General features: G+C 47.1%; 1 protein-coding gene across 1 annotated transcript in view; it reads left to right on the top strand.

Moving 5' to 3' along the window:
* The window catches only part of Cfap74 (cilia and flagella associated protein 74), a 64,304-nt gene that overhangs the window by 5,131 nt on the left and 36,849 nt on the right, over positions 1-22,324 (top strand). Inside the window, exons 2-14 of the mRNA XM_032893404.1 lie at positions 494-579; positions 2,457-2,532; positions 2,671-2,814; positions 3,930-4,028; positions 10,766-10,870; positions 13,346-13,519; positions 14,034-14,144; positions 14,669-14,771; positions 16,318-16,475; positions 17,817-18,018; positions 19,224-19,382; positions 20,971-21,144; positions 21,836-21,954. Coding sequence (XP_032749295.1) covers positions 513-579; positions 2,457-2,532; positions 2,671-2,814; positions 3,930-4,028; positions 10,766-10,870; positions 13,346-13,519; positions 14,034-14,144; positions 14,669-14,771; positions 16,318-16,475; positions 17,817-18,018; positions 19,224-19,382; positions 20,971-21,144; positions 21,836-21,954 — 1,691 coding nt within the window. The 5' untranslated portion in view covers positions 494-512. The remainder of the gene's footprint in view (positions 1-493; positions 580-2,456; positions 2,533-2,670; positions 2,815-3,929; positions 4,029-10,765; positions 10,871-13,345; positions 13,520-14,033; positions 14,145-14,668; positions 14,772-16,317; positions 16,476-17,816; positions 18,019-19,223; positions 19,383-20,970; positions 21,145-21,835; positions 21,955-22,324) is intronic.

The raw sequence follows: 22,324 nt of genomic DNA, 5'->3' as shown, positions 1-22,324 counted from the left end.
TCCTGGGGACCGAACTCCGATTGTCAGACTTGGTAGCAAGCGCCCTTACCTTCTGAACCACCTCAGCAACCCAGACCATCCATGCTAGGTGAGAGTGAACAGATAGGTTTACTCACCATTTCTGCATCACGTTTGCAACATGTATTAAACAGCCTTTACCCTTTGCAAGTTTGTAGTTTTACCTTGTTCACAGTTAGGACCTCTATCTTCTGGATACAAAGTTTTACCAGTGGTTCCTCTGTAAGTATCTTTTCTTAGTCTCTAGCTTGTCCACTTTCTTAATGGATATTAATATAAGAGAAATCATTACAGATTTTTGTACTTTTGAGTGGTATTGTGTGGCCCACGGTACTCTCAAACTTCTCTCTTCCCCAGCTTCCTGATTTCTGGGACCACGGGTACGAGTCTCTCAGCACCCTTAAGTTATTAGAAATCTTAAAGCTTTTTTAATCTATAATCTTGTTGATGTATATTTTATGATACTATTTTGCAGCTAATTTCTGACTCCCAGTATGGAAGAACCTACTGTCCAGTTTTCTGATGAGGAACTTGTGGACAACTTCCCTACCCTGGATGACGGTAATAGAGGCCTTTTCCCAGCACAGACTGTTTCAGAACAGGAAACACAGTGTGTTTCCTGGTTGCCCTTTATTCCAGGGAAAGTTTGTCGTCTAAATTAACTTTTCAAACAGGGAATTCTGCTATTGTTCTCAGCTAGAAAATAATAAATAGGCTGAGAATTTCAATGTGACACTTTGTTTTTCTAGTTTCTAACACCACCATTAATAATAAACTGACACCTTTTAAAACTTAGTCCTTTGACCTATTTCTCCTTTTCTGGACTGTCTTAGAATTTCTTTTAAAATTTTCTGATGATCCAAACTTTTTAAGAGATGTCCTTGATTTGGCATCCCTTCTAGCCTACAGACTTGACCCCCTGACCTTGCTTTCTGGGTCTATAAGGACCCCTGGCCCTGCTCCTCCCTGGCCCTGCTCCTCTCTGGCCCTGCTCTTCTCTGGCCCTGCTCCTGTCTGACCCAGACCCTGCTCCTCCCTGATCCAACTTTTTTTCCTCCTGGGTTTGTATGTTCCTCTCACCCACTTGCCTCTTTCTCATCCTCCTTGTGGTGGTAGGCTCTGAATTTTTGCATTTTCTATTCAGTAATTTTTACATCAATACAGTAAGTATATGGAGATAAACCCATAATTCTCCGTGTTTTTTAAAAGTCTACAGGGATGTTCTCAGGACAATGTTCTCAAAAAGGAAAAAAAAAGGCTTTTTTTAAAAATAGGTGTTAGGAAGCTGTCTCAGAGGTTTGCTGCCCTTACAGCAGGTTCAGTTTGCAGCACCTACATGGCAGCTCACAGCTATGTATAACTCCAGTTCCTGGAATCTGCTGCCACCTTCTGGTTACTGCAGGTACAGACAAGGTGCACATGCATACATGCCGGAAAACACTTATACAAAAAAATCAAAATTGTGGTTTTTACTTTGTGGGGTGTGTGTGTAGGTCAGACGACGACTTGCCTAAATTGGTTCTCTCCTTCCAATGTGTAGGTTCTGGAATTTGAACTCAGGTCATCAGACTTGTGTGCAGGCTCCTTTACCCACTAAGCCATTTAGCTGGCCTTCAGGTTTTTTGAGAACCCTTCTATAATATATATATATATATTGGCACACACCTTTAATCCCATCCCAGAGGCAGAGACCAGTGGATCTCTGTGAGTTTGAGGCCAGCCTGATCTAGGGAAGCCAAGGCTGTACAGTGAGATCATCTCTCTCTACTTGGGAGGTCAAAGCAAGAGGAACTGACATGAGTTCAAGACCAAGCTAGGATACAAAGTGAAACCCTGTCTCAAACGAAAGCAAGTCATAGCTAATGTAAAAACTGAGCTGGGCTTGGTGGAAACAACTTTCAAACTCCAGCTGAGGCAGGAGGGCGGTGGCAAGGTCAGGTCTAGCAGTGTAAGCTATAAATACCTTATCTAAAAAAAAAAGGTAAAGTTGAAATACCTCTAAAAAGCAATGGTGAACTACTGTACTTGAAATAGTATCCGGTCCAACAGAGAACAGGTACAGCATGGTACAAGTCCTGTGGCCACCACAAACTCTACCAAACAGTGGAAAGAAAAGGGAAAATGAAGTGTTGGTATCCATGGAAACCGTCTGAGTGAGGACACCCAGGGTTCCCTGGATACACGTGTATATGCTTACTTTTTTTTTCTTTTTTAAAAGTATTTTTATCTCCTGATGATATTTTTTGTTTTGTATTTTGAGACAGGGCCTCACATAGTCCAGGATGGCCTCGAACTTCCTAGACCTGACCTAGAATTCCTGCTTCTGCTTTTATCCTTCCTGTGCTGGAAACATAGGCACGGCGGGCACCACCACCCTCTGACTGTGGTTTGGCTCTGTGTTGTTTCCGTTTTGTTTTGACTGTTCCCTTGATTTCTAGAAAGAATCCAGTTAGAGGATCTGGAGATTGAGGTAGAACAGCCTCCTGAGGAACTAGAGGATGACAGTGACAACAGGTAATTCATTGAGACGCATTCTGCCCTCCTTCGAAGGAAGGCTGCATCCCTAGTGGAGCTGCGGGGCGGAGAGCAGTCAAGGGTAAAGCTGAGTGTTAGGGCTTGTGTGTGAAGCAAGTGCTATCTTTTTATGTCAAGTTTGGCCAAAACTCAGAGTGCGGACTTGGAGACAATGAAGAAAACAACCACGAAAGACAGAGTCCAGGCGTTGCATCTTCGGAAGAGCCTGAACCTCCTAGACAAGATGCATGAAGAGAAGGACGTTTTCATCCAGAAGACCAAGTGAGCCCTCTAGCTGAAGACCAGGCCTAGCCACACCTTCTGTTGTACAGCGTCCCTGTAGGAGGTCCCGCCTTTTGTCTTCCTGAGAGCGCTGTGCTGGAGAGTTTTGTCACAGTCTTCACAGGGAGGGAGCAACCCACAAGCCTGAACAGATGAAGTGCCCAAGGCTCCAGCTCCCCTCACCCCCACCCTCAGTCCAGACAAGCTCCCAGAGAAGTAAGGTGCTCCCGGGTCCTGCTGGGGCCTCCATGACCACCTCGTTTCCACATATTTCGGGTGTGACTGAGGCCTTAGTGCATAGCCTGCTACTTCTCAGGGTCCTGCTGGCCTTGGCTCCCTGGCACTTGGCCTGACAGCATAGTCGGCTGAATACTGAGTGTGTCCCCAACACACAGGAAGGTTGGAGACTAGTAGGAGGCAGATGTCCCCTCATGACACCCGCTGAGTGTGTCAGCGTGTGTGTGTGTGTGTGTGTGTGAGCACGTGTGTGTATGTATGTGTGTATATATGTGTATGTGTTTGTGTCAGCATGTCAGCGTGTGTGTGCATGTGTGTGTGGTAGCTGTGATTCTTGTGCTGAATCTGATGCTTTGCTCCTATTTCAGTGTCTCTGAAAAACAAAAGCATCCTTCTCAAGACATCAACACATGACATCACCTGTGGGTATAGGATTCTACCCAACAGCAATGGCGTGTTGCGTGGTCCTAAAATCCTTTGGGTGTCCTTTAGAACTCACTTTAGGTTGTGTTCTGTTGCTTTCCCCTGAGATGACAGTCACATAGCAGGAGTGAGCCTTTCATCCAGGCCTACACAGGGAACTGCTCCGGTCTGGGTTGCTGCATGCTGACGAAGAGCTGCAGCTGTGTGTAGCTGCGTGCTCCTCGGATCCACGTTAACTCTGCTTCCCGTGGCTTCCTAGTCATATCACCTTTGGGAGGGTTTTTAGAAAGCATCCCAGTCATGGGACTTGACAGCGTCAGAGACCCCTTGGAAAACAAAGTATTGTTAGTCCTTGGCCTGGACCTTACGCTTCCTCCCTTCCCTGCTCCACTGGCCCCTTCCGGGGCTAGATAGAACCTTAGGAAAACATGCCAATTCTTGTTTCAATGTTCTAGAGGGGAGCTGCGCATCTGTCGTCAGAGGATGGACCTCCTCGACAAACAGCAGGAGAGCTTGGCGGCTGAGATCGCCACAGAGAAAGAAGCCAACAACATGTAGGTCATCCTGTGACCTACAAGGAGGTTGGACAGCGAAGTGCTACCATGATGACTAAGATAGTATCATGCCACAGAGGTTCATTCACTCATTCAACAATTAACAATAGTGTTAAGTTCCAGCAGTGTTCAGATAGTCAAGAGGCAAATAGCTCTCTCCAGGTGGCAAACAGACAATATAACACAAAGAAGAAATGTCAGTCTAGGAGCTGGCTCAGTTGGTGAAATACTTGGCTACCTGAGAATGAGGACCTGCATCTGAGCCCACCCCACCCTCACTCCCCACCCCCGTGTACAGCAGTGCAGAGCACACCATTAATCCCGACGCAGGAGAAGCAGAGACAGGAGGATCCAGAGGTCTGACTGGCTGACGAGACTAGCCGAATCTGTGAGTTCCAGACACAGTGACAGAGGCTGTCTCAAAAGAATTAGGCAGAGAATGATTGAGAAAGACTTTTGATGTTGGCACATCAGTACATGCATGTACATATGTGACTGAGCATACATGCACATACACATCACGCACACACACACACGTGCTGAGTCCTCAGGTAGTTCAATGTCCAATTTTCTGAGTAACCTCCAGACTGATTTCCAGAATGAGTGTATCAGTCTGCAATCCCACCAACAATGGAGGAGTGTTCCTTTTTTTCCACATCCTCGCCAGCATTTGCTGTCACCTGAGTTTTTGATCTTAGCCATTCTCACTGGTGTGAGGTGAAATCTCAGGGTTGTTTTGATTTGCATTTCCCTTATGACTAAAGATGTTGAACATTTCTTTAGGTGTTTCTCAGCCATTCGGCATTCCTCAGCTGTGAATTCTTTGTTTAACTCTGAACCCCATTTTTTAAATAGGGTTATTTGTCTCCCTGCATTCTAACTTCTTGAGTTCTTTGTATATTTTGGATATAAGCCCTCTATCTGTTGTAGGATTGGTAAAGATCTTTTCCCAATCTGTTGGTTGTCGTTTTGTCCTAACAACAGTGTCCTTTGCCTTACAGAAGCTTTGCAGTTTTATGAGATCCCATTTGTCGATTCTTGATCTTAGAGCATAAGTCATTGGTGTTTTGTTCAGGAAATTTTCTCCAGTGCCCATGTGTTCGAGATGCTTCCCCACTTTTTCTTCTATTAGTTTGAGTGTATGTAGTTTGATGTGAAGGTCCTTGATCCACTTGGACTTAAGCTTTGTACAGGGTGATAAGCATGGATCGATATGCATTCTTCTACATACTGACCTCCAGTTGAACCAGCACCATTTGCTGAAAATGCTATCTTTTTTCCATTGGATGCTTTTGGCTCCTTTGTCAAAAATCAAGTGACCATAGGTGTGTGGGTTCATTTCTGGATCTTCAATTCTATTCCACTGATCTATCTGTCTGTCTCTGTACCAATACCATGCAGTTTTTATCACTATTGCTCTGTAATACTGCTTGAGTTCAGGGATAGTGATTCCCCCAGAAGTCCTTTTATTTTTGAGGATAGTTTTAGCTATCCTGGGTTTTTTGTTATTCCAGATGAATTTGCAAATTGTTCTGTCTAACTCTCTGAAGAATTGGATTGGTATTTTGATGGGGATTGCATTGAATCTGTAGATTGCTTTTGGTAAAATGGCCATTTTTACTATATTAATCCTGCCAATCCATGAGCATGGGAGATCTTTCCATCTTCTAAGGTCTTCTTCAATTTCTTTCTTCAGAGGCTTGAAGTTCTTATCATACACATCTTTTATTTGCTTGGATAAAGTCACACCGAGGTATTTTATGTTATCTGGGACTATTATGAAGGGTTTCGTTTCCTAATTTCTTTCTCGGCTTGTTTCTCTTTGTGTAGAGGAAGGCTACTGATTTATTTGAGTTAATTTTATACCCAGCCACTTTGCTGAAGGTGTTTATCAGGTTTAGTAGTTCTCTGGTGGAACTTTTGGGATCACTTAAATATACTATCATATCATCTGCAAATAGTGATATTTTGACTTCTTCTTTTCAATCTGTATCCCCTTGATCTCTTTTTTGTTGTCGGATTGCTCTGGCTAGAAATTCAAGAACTATATTGAATAAGTAGGGAGAGAGTGGGCAGCCTTGTCTAGTCCCTGATTTTAGTGGGATTGCTTCAAGTTTCTCTCCATTTAGTTTAATGTTAGTGACTGGTTTGCTGTATATGGCTTTTACTATGTTTAGGTATAGGCCTTGATAATTCCTATTCTTTCCAGGACTTTTATCATGAAGGGGTGTTGAATTTTGTCAAATGCTTTCCCAGCATCTAATGAAATGATCATGTGGTTTTGTTCTTTCAGTTTGTTTATGTGATGGATCACGTTGATGGTTTTCCGTATATTAAACCATCCCTGCATGCCTGGGATGAAGCCTACTTGATCATGGTGAATGATTGTTTTGATGTGCTCTTGGATTCGGTTTGCCAGAATTTTATTGAGTATTTTTGCATCGATATTCATAAGGGAAATTGGTCTGAAGTTCTCTTTCTTTGTTGGGTCTTTGTGTGGTTTAGGTATAAGAGTAATTGTGGCTTCATAGAAGGAATTCGGTAGTGCTCCATCTGTTTCAAATTTGTGGAATAGTTTGGATAATATTGGTATGAGGTCCTCTATGAAGGTCTGATAGAATTCTGCACTAAACCCATCTGGACCTGGGCTCTTTTTGGTTGGGAGACCTTTAATGACTGCTTCTATTTCGTTAGGAGTTATGGGGTTGTTTAAATGGTTTATCTGTTCCTGATTTAACTTCAGTACCTGGTATCTGTCTAGGAAATTGTCCATTTCCTGCAGATTTTCAAGTTTTGTTGAATATAGGCTTTTGTAGTAGGATCTGATGATTTTTTGAATTTCCTCTGATTCTGTAGTTATGTCTCCCTTTTCATTTCTGATTTTGTTAATTTGGACACACTCTCTGTGTCCTCTCATTAGTCTGGCTAAGGGTTTATCTATCTTGTTGATTTTCTCAAAGAACCAACTTTTGGTTCTGTTGATTCTTTCTGTGGTCCTTTTTGTTTCTACTTGGTTGATTAGAGCTCTGAGTTTGATTATTTCCTGCCTTCTACTCCTCCTGGGTATATTTGCTTCTTTTTGTTCTAGAGCTTTTAGGTGTGCTGTCAAGCTGGTGACATATGCTCTCTCCTGTTTCTTTCTGCAGGCACTCAGAGCTATGAGTTTTCCTCTTAGCACAGCTTTCATTGTGTCCCATAATTTTGGGTATGTTGTACCTTCATTTTCATTAAATTCTAAGAAGTCTTTAATTTCTTTCTTTATTCCTTCCTTGACCAGGTTATCATTGAGTAGAGCATTGTTCAACTTCCATGTATATGTGGGCGTTCTTCCCTTATTGTTATTGAAGACCAGCTTTAGCCCGTGGTGGTCTGATAGGACACATGAGATTATTTCTATCTTTCTGTATCTGCTGAGGCCTGTTTTATGACCTATTATATGGTCAATTTTGGAGAAAGTACCATGAGGTGGTGAGAAGAAGGTATATCCTTTTGTTTTAGGATAGAATGTTCTATAAATATCTGTTAAGTCCATTTGGTTCATGACTTCTCTTAGTCTGTCTGTCTCTGTTTAATTTCTGTTTCCATGATCTGTCCATTGATGAGAGTGGGGTGTTGAAATCTCCTACTATTATTGTGTGAGGTGCAATGTGTGCTTTGAGCTTTAGTAAGGTTTCTTTTATGTATGTAGATGCCCTTGTATTTGGAGCATAGATATTTAGGATTGAGAGGTCATCTTGGTGGAATTTCCTTTGATGAATATGACAGTGTCCTTCCTTATCTTTTTTGATGACTTTTAGTTGAAAATCGATTTTATTCGATATTAGAATGGCTACTCCAGCTTGCTTCTTCAGACCATTTGCTTGGAAAGTTGTTTTCCAGCCTTTCACTCTGAGGTAGTGTCTGTCTTTGTCCTGAGGTGTGTTTCCTGTAGGCAGCAGAATGCAGGGTCCTCATTGCGTATCCAGTTTGTTAATCTGTCTTTTTATTGGGGAGTTGAGACCATTGATATTGAGAGATATTAAGGAATAGTGGTTATTGCTTCCTGTTATATTCATATTTGGATGTGAGATTATGTTTGTGTGCTTTTCTTCTCTTTGTTTTGTTGCCAAGACGATTAGTTTCTTGCTTTTTCTAGGGTGTAGCTTGCCTCCTTATGTTGGGCTATACCATTTATTATCCTTTGTAGGGCTGGATTTGTAGAAGGATATTGTGTAAATTTGGTTTTGTCATGGAATATCTTGGTTTCTCCATCTATGTTAATTGAGAGTTTTGCAGGATACAGTAACCTGGGCTGGCATTTGTGTTCTCTTAGGGTCTGTATGACATCTGTCCAGGATCTTCTGGCTTTTATAGTCTCTGGTGAGAAGTCTGGTGTGATTCTGATAGGTCTGCCTTTATATGTTACTTGACCTTTTTCTCTTACTGCTTTTAATATTCTTTCTTTATTTTGTGTATTTGGTGTTTTGACTATAATGTGACGGGAGGATTTTTTTTCTGGTCCAATCTATTTGGAGTTCTGTAGTTCTGTAGGCTTCTTGTATGTTTATGGGCATCTCTTTCTTTAGGTTAGGAAGTTTTCTTCTATGATTTTGTTGATATTTACTGGTCCTTTGAGCTGGGCATCTTCACTCTCTTCTATACCTATTATCCTTAGGTTTGATCTTCTCATTGAGTCCTGGATTTCCTGTATGTTTTGGACCAGTAGCTTTTTCCATTTTACATTATCTTTGACAGTTCTGTTGATGATTTCTATGGAATCTTCTGCTCCTGAGATTCTCTCTTCCATCTCTTGTATTCTGTTGGTGATGCTTGTATCTGCGGCTCCTTGTCTCTTCCTTTGGTTTTCTATATCCAGGGTTGTTTCCCTTTGTTCTTTCTTTATTGCTTCTATTTCCATTTTTAATTCCTTCACCTGTTTGATTGTGTTTTCCTGGAATTCTTTCAGGGATTTTTGTGATTCCTCTCTATAGGCTTCTACTTGTTTATTTATGTTTTCCTGCATTTCTCTAAGGGAGTTCTTCATGTCTTTCTTGAAGTCCTCCAGCATCATGATCAAATATGATTTTAAATCTAGATCTTGCTTTTCTGTTGTGTTTGGATATTCAGTGTTTGCTTTGGTGGGAGAATTGGGCTCTGATGATGCCATGTAGTCTTGGTTTCTGTTGCTTGGGTTCCTGTGCTTGTCTCTCGCCATCAGGTTGTCTCTGGTGTTACCTTGTTCTGCTATTTCTGACAGTGGTTAGACCTTCCTATAGGCCTGTGTGTCAGGAGTGCTGTAGACCTGTCTTCCTGTTTTCTTTCAGCCAGTTGTGGGAACAGAGTGTTCTGCTTTCAGGCGTGTAGTTTTTCCTGCGTGTAGTCTTTCCTGCCTACTGGTCTTCAGCTGTTCCTGTGGGCCTGTGTCCTGAGTCTACCAGGCAGGTCACTTGCAGCAGAAACGTTGGTCCTACCTGTCGTCCACACCTGAAATGGCTCCTGGGGGGCTGCTTTTGAGCTCTCTGTGAGGGCAGCAACCAGGAGGGCCTGCACCGCCTTTTCCCGTGCACCGGGGTCCCAGATGGCGTTAGGTGTTTTCCTCTGGAGTCAGAAATGTGGGCCGAGTGTAGTCTCTTCTGTCCTCCCAGGTGTATCTGCCCCTCTGAAGGTTTAGCTCTCCCTCCCACAGGATTTGGGTGCAGAGAGCTGTTGATTGGTCCCTTCAGGTCCAGGCGGTGTCTGGACTGTGGGGGACCTGCCACTCCAGTGCCAAGAAATTTTAGTATAGGATACCTCAGTCAGGGAAAAGACAAAGCTGAGTCCATGCAGCTCCTGAAGCAAAAGTGGTAGCATTGGTCACTGGTAGGAATGGCTTCTTTGTAGAATGCTTATATCTGCTGACTTATTTATTTAGAGACAGAGTCTAACTCTGAAGTCCATCCTATCTTCAGGTTCACAGTCCTCTGCCTCGCAAACCCCAAGCACCAGAAGACTGAGCCACCACACAGCTCTTTGTGGGATTAAAAACCCCATCTGATTCTGTGATCAGCAGCTTGGTGTCCACAGATGGTCAGTCGGTCAGTTACAAGAAATGTGCTCACCGGCACTGCACAGTGCAGGAGCATTCTTCATCCATGTCCCCTGGCCATGTCCTCAGGCACTTCCCAAAGACAAGGCCTTTTGGCTTTCCCTCCAGATGTTTCTGCTGAGAGGAGATACTGGCTCACCCTTCATAAAGGGCTTGCATCTGGTGGTATGAGTGGGCCTCAACAACAGTAGACAGTACACGAAGGGAGGGGAATAGTGAAGACTTAGAGTGGCTCTGGGATAGTGTACCAGGCCTTGGGTGTGTTCAGGGTGTGTGCTAGTCCTTCCTGAACTTAAGGCCTTGGCCCTATATTCTGAGGGGCCTGACAAGTAGGACTTTGGCTTCTAGTTTCCTAAGGGAAAATGAAAGGAGAGTATCAGAGAGTGCATGAGTGGAGATGAAAACAAAACCCCCACCCCACCAACCTGTGACCTCCACAGACCCTGGATAAGGCCCTACCTTGGTCCTACTTGCCCAGCTGGAAATGGGTGTAGGAAACACCTTACTTGACACCACAGGATCTCACCTCTGGTCATCTGCTTCAGATGGATTTCCTCTTGAGTAAGGGATGGCCAAGGGAAAGCACCATGCTGTCCTCAGTGCTCTCCCTGTCAGTAAGGCCACTGTGGTTACCTGCTGTCAGTCCATCCTCTGTTCTGTTGCTGTTCTCCAGGGCTGCTATCGGCCGACTCCAGGCTGCATCCAGACGCCTGCAAACAGAGCTAGAGAATGAGAAAGATCTGCAGTCCAAAATCACAGCCATGCTGAAGGAAAGCGAGTAAGTTTACAAGAGCCTGCAAGACGAGCTCTGTAAGTTAGCACCTGGCTAATTAATTACCAGGTAATTTCTAGTGGCTATGGCATCTCCTGTCTTCAGCGCCAGTAGCTTCCTTTTCCCTTAATACTTCTCTTGCTGTGATCTCCTGACCACAGTGGTGATGGAAATGAAGGTCTCCAGAGGTGTACCCACTTGTGTAGGATCTGATAACAGTTTGCCACTTTCCCTGAGCCTTTTGTCCTCTCTGCACTGAGGCACACTGACCAAGCATGTCCCCCCGGCCGCTCTCTCTGGCTCTTGGGATGCCATCAATACAGAGCCCATCTCTAAAGGCAGAGTTTCCCACCTGTATCCCTAATTCATGTCACAGGGCCATCATGGCTTTGAGTGTTACTGGAGCGGTATTGATGGGAGTGCTCCCTACCCAAGACAAAACTTCCGTAGCACGTTCTCTCCAGATACACGGCTCCTTCCTTCTCTCTGCCACCCAGCGTTGAGGAACTCCTAGTATTTCAACTCAGTCCAGATTTCCTCCCACTGCCATGGAACTGACTGAGGAGAAAAGACTGGACTCAGCTCCATAAACACGATTTAAAAATTAAACAGGATAAGAACGGAAGGACATTTTCTTAATGTAAGTTAGCACATTTATTTAAAGACCCACGGCTCTCAGCTCACCAGATGATTTGAGGTATTTGCCTTACTGTCAGGTCTGTAGGGTTGGAATACTTCTTCCCAGTGCTGTGTGGTAACCCGTGCACTTCTGTCATTAGCTCTGGTCTGCCAGGGTCTTCCGGGCAGAGCTTCCAGCCAGGCCATCCTGCAGGCAGGGCAAGGCCCCAGGAGATGATGCTGTGTGTGTAACGCTGGTCAGTATTCTGTAGCACATCTATATGTGTCAGCTGGGATGGCTAGAAACTTAGCTCTTTAAAGAGACACAGGGACGCAGGGACGCACAGATGCAGGGACACACGGATTCCCACATCCTAGGAAAGGCAACTCTTTCTTGCATCTCATCCCAAATGAAGAAGAGCTGCAGAGCTCCTGGGCTGGTACTGGGAACCCAGGGAGTGCTGTGCACCCCACAGTCACCAGAGATGCCGAGTCACCCAAGACCAGAGTCAGCCAGATCCCTTGTTATCCAGATACGCCCCAGGCAGAGAATGGCTGCTACCATTCTCTGAGCCTCTTCCTAAGCGTGTTTGAAGACGTGGGGTGTTTTGTGGTAGCTCCAATGAACCTCTCAGAAGACATTTTCTAGATCTTTCTTCAAGCCAGGTGTAACTTTAATTTTTTCAAAATCTATTTTTAATGATGGTTCTTAAATGCTTTAACTTCCCTTGTAGCCCACCACCTGCCAGAGGTAGTGGGAACAAAAGGATACAGGGAAAGTGGGCCTGTTTAGAAGGGTTCCTTACAGCAATCCCCATCTATGTTGTCTGGAAATCAGCAGATCAGTTCACAGGTCAATCCACTCACAAACACCTCACAGATACCAGCAGTCCAGTTCTGTAGAGTCCGATAGCGAACAGGAATCAGCAGTGGTGGCACAACCTAGCAGAGACAACCAGGCTTCAGCAGGAGGGACCCAGAAGGAGAAGTTTTCAGCTGTGCCTTTCTCAGGGAAGTGAAGATCACTGGAGACCAACAAGTGTTACACAGCTAGCTGTACCGGCAAGCCAAGCTCTGTCTGCGTCACTCCGTGGAGTCCTATTTATGCCCTCCAAATATCACATGTCCTCCATGTGCCTTGCCTCAGCACTGGTTTTGCCTCAGCACTGGTCTCACCTCAGCACATGCATCCAATAAGCCCAAGTCCTCTGAATCGGCAAGAAACTGCAGCTCACCACCAGAGTTTGTTGATGCATCTCTCTCTATGGGGTCCAACAAATGCAGCTCAACTGTGCAATGTAAGGCAGACCAATACAGGCATGCTGTTAGAAAAGAATCCTTCATCACGTGTCCTTTCACGTGCTTGCTTTAGCAGAACATCCTCTGTCCTGTGTCTGCTTCAGCTAAATGTTCCTTAATGAGTCTGCCTTAGCCTTTCACATCTGTGTCTACTTTAATAAAACATTCCTTCATGTGTTTGCCCCAGCAAAATACCATCTGACCAACTTTCCAAAGAACCCTTAGGTTTCCACTTCAGTCAGGCAAGGGGGCTCCTGCAGAGCTGACTCAATCTGAAGTCAGGTGAGTGCCTGAGGCCAGATGTTAGCTCTGGCTAGAATTAATGTGACGGTGATTTTTCTCCTTTAGAGACCAGGTAGTGAGACCTCGTTCTCTGGTAATATTGAGCCAAGCCCAGGCCTTAGAGGAGGGTGCTGACTCCTCATTAGTGGTGTCTAATATCTGCCTAGAGGGTTTATCAAGAGAAAGATCTTCTCAATCCCCAGATGGGTGCTTCACAGAGGAGTGGACCAAGGTCTTCAAATCCTTAGCCACTATAAACAACAAATGGTCTATTTTCACAAGGAATGCCATGTGGCACATTGAGATCCAGAAGGGGCTTTTTGAGGATGTCAGGAAGCATCATGAAGAAGAGGCAGAAGCTAGACAGAGGAGCCTCAAGGTGCACTCAGCTCAGCAGCTTCAAAAGGAGAAAGAAGCTTTGGAGAACTCGGAGAGGAACCGCCTGCTGAGGGCCCGGTAAGCACCACCCAGACGTGGCCCTGGCCAGTTCCTCCCTGTTCTACACTGAGTCACTCCAGAAGCAGCCCACAGCCCCCTCTCTGCATCTGTGTGCTGGGTCCTGAAGGCTCCATGTTAAGTGCCCACTGCAGCCACTGACTTGCAGCCATCAGGCCCTTCCTGCTGCGGGTTCTTTTATCCCTTCCAGCTGTGCTGTCTTCTGGCTTCCATCGCACATTTGGATACTCCTTTGCCTGCACACGTCTCACTGAGGTGTTGCCTATCTCTGCTTAACCTCTGACCCCCCAGGGACATCGGGTCCACTGGACGCTGCTCTCTCAAGATGGAGAGGCCCCTCTTATCTCTTTACACCACCATCTTTGCTGGTCTCTTCTCCTGTCAGGTTCCTGCCCAGCCTGGGTCAAACCCTGGTTTTGATGACTTCCTCATACCAGAGCCCCCAGCAGCACCTTCATATCTGTGACAGACAAGTTTATGTGACACTTACTCCAGTTTCTGCCTGTCACTGCAGGAAATCTTTACATACACAGAAGGAGCTGGGGCTGAGACATCAGAAGCTCGTGGAGGATGCCCAGAGAAACCACAGAATCGCAGTGAAGTTCCTGAAGGCCTCTCTGGGAAGGTGGGTTTTTGCCTTAAATCTTTCTTTCCACAATGCCCTTAAGGAGTGGGTTCCTAGATTTCACTAATTAAGTCATTACCTAATCATCAGAAACAAATATGTCTGCAGTTTTAGTTTAAAGTGCTATTTATACTTGCAAGAGGAGCATGGGACACATTGAAGCCCTAGAGTGCAGAGAACATCCCCGGCCATGGCTCGCACAGGGACAGCCCTGACAGAGAGCCTAACCATTCACCTTCACATTGTCGGCTTTTATTGTTTTCCTGGCAGAAGTGGCCAGCACCTAAGGCTCCTATAGCTCTGTAATCACCAGCATTGCCTGCATACATCCCTATTGAAAATGCACATTATACCAGGCATCAATTCCAGCACTCAGGAGGCAGAGGCAGGCTGATCTCTGAGTTTGAGGCCAGCCTGGTCTACATAGCGAGTTCCAGGAACAGCCAGGGTTGCATAGAGAGACCCTGCCACAGTACAAACAAACAAACAAAAAATAAAAATAAATAAAATGCACATTACTGCAGAGTTCGTGAGCAAGAGCAGAAGGAAGAGATGGAGTCGCGCAAGCACATGCAACGGCGCATGGATGCTGTGCTGTCCCTGAAGAACAACATCAGTGCCAGTCGGGTAGGTGGAGCCTCACTCACCTCTAGGCTACTTGGGCCCCAACACCAGCCTCTGGCATGCTTAGCCAACTGACCACGCCCTGGGTCCTGTTCTTGGAAGCCAGAATTATTCTATCCTTGGGATCCTTCCTTGAATCAACCAGCCTGCCTCCACCGCAGGCTTCCTACCTGGACTGCAAACAGGAACCATGGTCCAGCAGAAAGAGAACAACTTAGACTGTTCTGAGAGGGCCTCTTCTCAGTGGAGCAGAAGTCACAGGGCCAAGGGCAGTGTGAGGGCCAGCACTAGGGCTCAGACCTGGGTTATGGAAGAGTGGGCCACATCATGAACACTCACAGGCATGGCAACCAATAGGAGAAGGTCAACATGCTCACCACTGCACACAGTCAACATGCTCACCACTGCACACAGTCAACATGCTCACCACTGCATAGAGTCAACATGCTCACCACTGCACACAGTCAACATGCTCACCACTGCACATAGTCAACATGCTCACCACTGCACAGAATGAACACGCACACCACTGCACAGAGTCAACATGCTCACCACTGCACACAGTCAACATGCTCACCACAGCACACAGTCAACATGCTCACCACTGCACACAGTCAACATGCTCACCACTGCACACAGTCAACATGCTCACCACCGCACACAGTCAACATGCTCACCACACGAGTGAACATGCACACCACTGCACAGAGTCAACATGCTCACCACTGCACACAGTCAACATGCTCACCACTGCACACAGTCAACATGCTCACCACTGCACAGAGTCAACATGCTCACCACTGCACACAGTCAACATGCTCACCACTGCACACAGTCAACAACATGCTCACCACTGCACACAGTCAACATGCTCACCACTGCACACAGCACACCACTGCACAGAGTCAACATGCTCACCACTGCACACAGTCAACATGCTCACCACAGCACACAGTCAACATGCTCACCACTGCACACAGTCAACATGCTCACCACTGCACACAGTCAACATGCTCACCACTGCACACAGTCAACATGCTCACCACTGCACACAGTCAACATGCTCACCACTGCACACAGTCAACATGCTCACCACTGCACACAGTCAACATGCTCACCACTGCACACAGTCAACATGCTCAGTACTGCAGAGAATGAACACGCACACCACTGCACACAGTCAACATGCTCAGTACTGCAGAGAATGAACACGCACACCACTACACAGAGTCAACATGCTCACCACTGCACAGAATGAACACGCACACTACTGCACAGAGTCAACATGCTCAGTACTGCAGAGAATTCTAGACCCAGGAGCCCTGGGCTGTGTGTTAGGTGAGAAACACGTGAAAAATTATGGGTGTTTGAAAACTTCCTACCATGGGACCTACATGTTTCAGCATTGATTTAAAGGCATCCATTCAAAGAAAATATCTGAATGAGTATATGCAAGGGGTGTGTGTGTGTGTGTGTGTGTGTGTGTGTGTGTGTGTGTGTGTGTATGGGTATATGCTGATCCTGTGACTTTAGAGTCCCCTATTTCCAGGAAACGCTAAAGAAGTTCCAAGTATGGAGCCAAACCAGGGCAGAGCTGGCTAATCAGAAGGCCCTTACAGAGAAAGAAGAGGTCCTGGCCCAAGGTGGAGATGCGTTCAAGTACCTTTGCCATCAACAAAAGCACCAGGAACTAGAAGCCCAGAAGCGGTGAGAACCGAGAGGCACCTGTCTGGGAAGTGGGCACAGAGGGTCAGAGGCTCAGCAGGCAACACCTGAAGGTAACAAAGCATTCCTGCCCGAAAGCTGCTGCAGGCTGTGAGAGAGGACCGCAGCACCCCGTCCCCAACCAACCCAGCTCCCAAGAAAAGTCTCCAGGGAGTTCTGCCATTTGGGGACTTCATGTAGAGGCTCTTAGTGGGTATATGATACTTTTTCCCTCATTTCTTCTCTTGGCTTCCTGAACTCCTGTGGCCACCTCCTTCCTGGGGAATACCTGGTGTTCATTCCACACAAATCACCCTTCTGCTTCATTTTTTGGTCTCCCCTAGGCTTGGTCCTAAAGAGTTCCCTCACAGGGGCCTGCCTCACACCTAGACTTGTACACCTTGCACACACCAGCTTCTTGGTGTCTCTGCCTAAAGCTGTCTCATTCTGAAGGGCCAAGCCCTGTCTTCCAAGTCCCTGTTCCCTGCTGGTCACTGCAGAGGATCTGCTTGGATATTGCCTGCTAGCTTTCTTTTCTTTTTTCTTTTTTTCTTTTTTCTTTTTTTCGGAGCTGGGGACTGAACCCAGGGCCTTGCGCTTGCTAGGCAAGCGCTCTACCACTGAGCTAAATCCCCAACCCCGCCTGCTAGCTTTCTTGCTGTAGGGAATTCTCCTCTTCACAGTGTCTCACAAATATGCAACACACACACACACACACACACACACACACACACACACACACACACACAGCCTACAATTGCCACCAGAGTTTTGATGTGTCCCGTCAGCCTGCCCATGTGTGTTTGGTAGATCGGTTGCGTGGGTGGTGCCTCCTGGGGATGGCTGTGAAGAAACAGAGACCGAGGGAAAGGTCGCCAACGCTCATGTTGCCTTTGCTTTTTGTGTCATCGAGGACTCCTCAGCTGCCAGTCCAGAAACTAGTGGAGGGAGGCTCACGAGGGCCAGGGAGGCTCACGAGGGCCAGGGAGGCTCACGAGGGCCAGGGAGGCTCACGAGGGCCAGGGAGGCTCACGAGGGCCAGGGAGGCTCACGAGGGCCAGGGTTTGCTGTGGAGACTTGTAGACTGAAGCTAAACAGGTCAGGTACAGAGCTGGACAGGGCAGGGAGGGTTAAGGTGAGGTAAGAGTTCAAGTCACACCTCCAGCCACCTTGCCCTTGTGAGGTTTATCTGTTCTACTCTCCATGGAGCTTGCCCAAGACAGGGTATCCTTACACCAGAGCCCTCCTAGGCTAAACCTAAGCTCTTGGCAAGGACCAGGGCGCCTCCGGGTGCCCAGCTAGTGGGTGCTGTGCCTGGCTCTTACCTGAGAAACACCCCCACAGGGCTTTTGAAGAGGAGCAGAAACTCCGGAAGCAGGAGATTGTAAGTCGGATTTTGAAAGAGGAAGCTGAGGAAGAGCAAAGGAAAAGGAGACAGCGTCCACCCCCTAAAGCCATAGACCGATGGACTCTGAGAGACAGGACTTGGAAGTATATCTCTGATATTTGTGAAGGGAAGAATGTGTGCACCAGCCCTTACCAGGTGGTGAGTAGGAAGAGGCCTTTTCAAGCTGAGGTCAGGCACTTGACAGTGCAGGTGGGAGAGCTAGGCTCAGCCGGGAAGAGGAGGCCATGTCCCTGTACCTGGATCCTCTTCTCCCTCACGATACTACGCAGCCCTACGGAGATGCTGTCTGTGAGACGGAGGAAAGTCCTTCCTTCATCCTTGCATACAATGTGGAGACAGCCTCATGTGAAGAGATGTGTGTAGCCACTGCCAGGCGTTCCTAGAGTCTCCCTGAAAGCCCAGTGTAGCAAATGCTCACTCACATTAAAGGCCTGATCTGAGACGTTGCCTGTGTAGCCGACATCCCGAGTTGGGGAGATTTGTTTCTACTTTTCCTTTCCTTGAGGGTATAGTGCAAGGACATTGGATATCCTTTAACGCAGCACCCTGCACCCTACATGAGCCCCGCCCACAGGCGGCCTGGTCTTTGGCCCCTGGAGCATTTCCTGTGTGTTTTGGTGCCGCTGCACAGGTGCCAGGTGGGGCCTCTGCATCCCAGCCACTTCCAACGCGGGGCCCATCAGGCCCTTTACCGCTGTTCCCCCTTGGAGGCACATTCTACACACTTCCGGCAGCCTCGGCTCCGGCAGCCTTCCCTGCCACGCCACAGTCGCACACCACAGTTGCATTTCTAATGCCCCTGTCCCACAGCCTTAGTCTACCCTGCTGGGAACACATCCCAGGCTTCACAGTGACCTTTCCTCCAGGAGGGAAGACCCTGGTTTCCCAGAGCAGCCCTAGAGTCCTGGCCCCCCAAACAGCTCCAGTAAAGCCAGGACGGCCTTCTGGGGTTGGTGTGCCATTGTCATGAAAATCCAGCGAATTGAGCGTGGCTGCTGGAACGGTAGAGAAAATCACAAGCGTCCACAACTCACACTATTCCCACGAACAAGCCTTTGCAGTGGCCTCTGCTGAACGCTATAGGAAGGCATTTGGTAATCCACAGACATGTGTGCTGTATTTTAAATGGAAAAGTGACAAGGATTTATGACTATACAATTATCTCTCTGTAAAAAACAAAAGACCTGGAAGGACCGTGTGAGGTTGTCGGGCTGAGTCCCCAGAAGGCAGCAACGGGGGTTGTTTCTACTGTCAGGCCCCGCACTCTGCGATGAGCACGTGTTGCCCTACTCAGCTGCACGCGGTCCCTTCTGTAATCTCGTCTCACTGCTCTTCTGCCGCAGGACGAGATGCTATTATATCCTAAGCCTCTGCGTGTGTTGAAAGCCATCTCCAGTGAGTCTATGCAGACGGACCCGGGGAGTATCAATACAGAGGACGAGGTGCTGGCTGAACCAGATGTCCCAGGGCTTTGGAGCAAAGAGTCATACCAGCCACACCAGGTAATAGCTTTCCTCCATCGGGTCCTTGGCCAGGGTCACACCGAGCCACACTGAGATTCCAGATTCCTACAGTTACTTACCTTCATGCCCCATTCTGTACCTGTCACCCCAAACTCTAGGACCTTCATCCCTTTCCATAGTCTCTAAGAGAAATGGCCTGTGTCAGGCGGTGGTAGTACATGCCTTTAATAGAGGCAGCAGCAGGCTCTGAGTTCAAGGCCAACTTAGTCTACAGAGCAAGTTCTAATACACAGAGAAACCCTGTCTCAAAAACCAAGATAGACTGGCAGACAGACAGACAGACAGACAGACAGACAGACAGAGACAGAGAACTGGGATGTGCATGATGAACCCACACTTCTGTCCCCCTCTCACTGTGACTCAGGGCTCAACCACACACTGCTGCACATAGCCTGGAGCAACAGAGGTGCCAAAAGGCTCCAAAATGAGCTTGTATCACTCTGCTTACTACTGAGAAAACTTCCCTTCTAAAAATATTTTATTTTTAGTGTGTTGTGTGTGTGTGTGTCCACAGGCACTCACAGAGGTGTCCGATCTCTTATAACTAGAATTACAGGTAGCTGTAAACTGCCAGATATAGGTGCTAGGAATCAAGTTAGGGTTTCTGGGAGAGGAGTTATGCAGTCTTAACTGCTGAGCCATCTCTCTGGCCCAAGAAAACTTATTTCTGTAAAAATCCATGAGTTCAAACTTCCTTTAATGCCCTTTTCAAGAAACATGCCTCACCGGGAATACTGGTTCTCTGGATCACAGATTACAAGAGGCACGGGCTATACAGCCCTATCCCCAAGCAGAATCCTCTGAGCTTCTGTAAATATCAGTTAACATCACGCCTGGAACAGAGATTTGAGTCTCCTTCTTCTAGGGAAGAAGTGGAGAAGGCAGGCTGGGTTAGCCATCCCATTTAAATTCAGCAGAAAGATGGTGACCTAGGCAGGCATGAGGCACTCCCCACGCTGCAGAATCAGGGAGAAATCCAACCAGTAACCTGGATGCCCAGGGTCTCAGGCAGATTTCACACAGATGTCAAAAGGAAAATTCTAGGCCCATCTTGGATTACACTTTTTCCAATTGCTAACATTAGTTATCAAGGTTGCCTGATTTACACTAACATTGTCATTCAAAAAAACTGTGTGGGGGTTGGGGATTTAGCTCAGTGGTAGAGCGCTTGCCTAGCAAGCGCAAGGCCCTGGGTTCGGTCCCCAGCTCCGAAAAATAGAAAAGAAAAAAAAAAAATTGTGTCCTACAGAATCCCCCAAAAGTGTTCTTTTGCCGTGACTCGGCAATCTAGAGCAGTCGTTTCTGCTGTTACTTCCCACAAAGTCTTAAGTATTTCTGCTTTTCTCCCTTTGGCCCTTCTCTCTTTCTGTCTCTTCCTCTCTGTGTGTCTCTGTGTCCCTCCCCCTCTGTGTGTGTCTATCTCTGTCTTTGCTTGTCTCTCTGTCTCTGTCTCTCTCAGGCTGGGACCCTTCAGAACAGTCTCCTGGGTGCAAGCCCTGTTAGGTCCTGCACTTTGTTCACTGTTAGGCTTTGAACAAGCACGGACCTCTGTCTATCTGAACCCCAGGTGCCCAAGGAGGACATGGAACGGAAACCTGTGGGCGGAAGTAAGATGGAAAAGGATATCCTGGCTCGGACCATGGAGAGGCTGCGCAGTGGGGTGATCCAAAAGCAGGTGGTATCTGGGCGGGAGTTCAAGGGCCGCCCATTCAACAGCAAGCCTGAGGTCATCCACTTCAAGGTGAGCCTTGAGGGGTGGTCAGAAAAGCAAGCCTGTTGTCACTCTCCTGCCTCGAATGCTTTCTGTTTCAACCATGGAAAACCCAGAAAAGTCTTCAGCTTTGGGGCTGGAGCTCAGGGCTGAGATGACAGTCTAAGCAACAGAAAGTACCTGGTCACTCCTTAATAGAGGCCTGGACTTCTGGGAAGGAAAATAACAGGGTAATTACCTGTTAGGCCCCTTTTGCTTGGCAAATCCCACCTTCTCGTGAGGTGGCCCCAAGGACCAGCACCCACCACCACCTGGCTGGTATTAGCATTTACAGAAGGGCACCTGTAAGATATGCAGCCTGTGTTTCTGTCCTCTTTCCCACCCATTCAGTCCCCACAAAACTCATATCCTGCTGAGGAGAAAATTCTCATGACTTAGGCCCTTCCCTGTCTTTCTCAGACCTCAGGTTGGATATCATGACCCGGGGGAACCTTTTCTTTTTAAAGCTTGTTTAATTCTTTTTTTTTTTTTTTTTCGGAGCTGGGGACCGAACCCAGGGCTTTGCGCTTGCTAGGCAAACGCTCTACCACTGAGCTAAATCCCCAACCCCGGGGGAACCTTTTCTACCTCAGGATCCTTAACCTCTCCTGAGTCAGCACCAGGGTAGACTCCTCTTCCAGTTGAAGGACTTGGAGTCATCACGTCCCCTCTATCTCTACAGGACTTTGATATTGGCAAAGTGTACAAAAAGAAAATCACGTTGATCAATGCTACTTACACAATCAACTATTGCAAGCTGGTGGGTGTGGAGGAGAACCTGAAGGACTTCATCCATATTGAGTAAGTCTTTTGGAGTCTGAGCATGAGACCACAGGCCAACTGGAGAGGTCACAAAGACCAGCCCAGTTCCCCCGAACACATGACGGAACTTTCAGATAGGCTGCCTAATTCTCCTAACGCTTGTCACTGTGCATGCTGTTCGGCCCTGTAGGAGACCAAGTCGGCAGCCAGCATGCTCTCCCTGGGATTTCAAGACTTGTTTTTCTGAACCATAATTTACTTTTTTCTCTTTGTGCTAGTGTTCCAGTTTCCTTCTTCTCCTCGGACTCTCCTGGTGGACGTGCAGTCACTTCTTTGCTGGCTTAGGCATGTGTTTTGTAGCTCCCTTTGACGCTTGCTGCTTCTCCATCCATGCCGCCCTCCTGACTTC

Source organism: Rattus rattus, chromosome 1, assembly GCF_011064425.1.
Source record: "Rattus rattus isolate New Zealand chromosome 1, Rrattus_CSIRO_v1, whole genome shotgun sequence".
In the NCBI taxonomy this organism is placed as follows: domain Eukaryota; kingdom Metazoa; phylum Chordata; class Mammalia; order Rodentia; family Muridae; genus Rattus; species Rattus rattus.
This window is presented reverse-complemented; position numbering and strand designations above follow the sequence as displayed.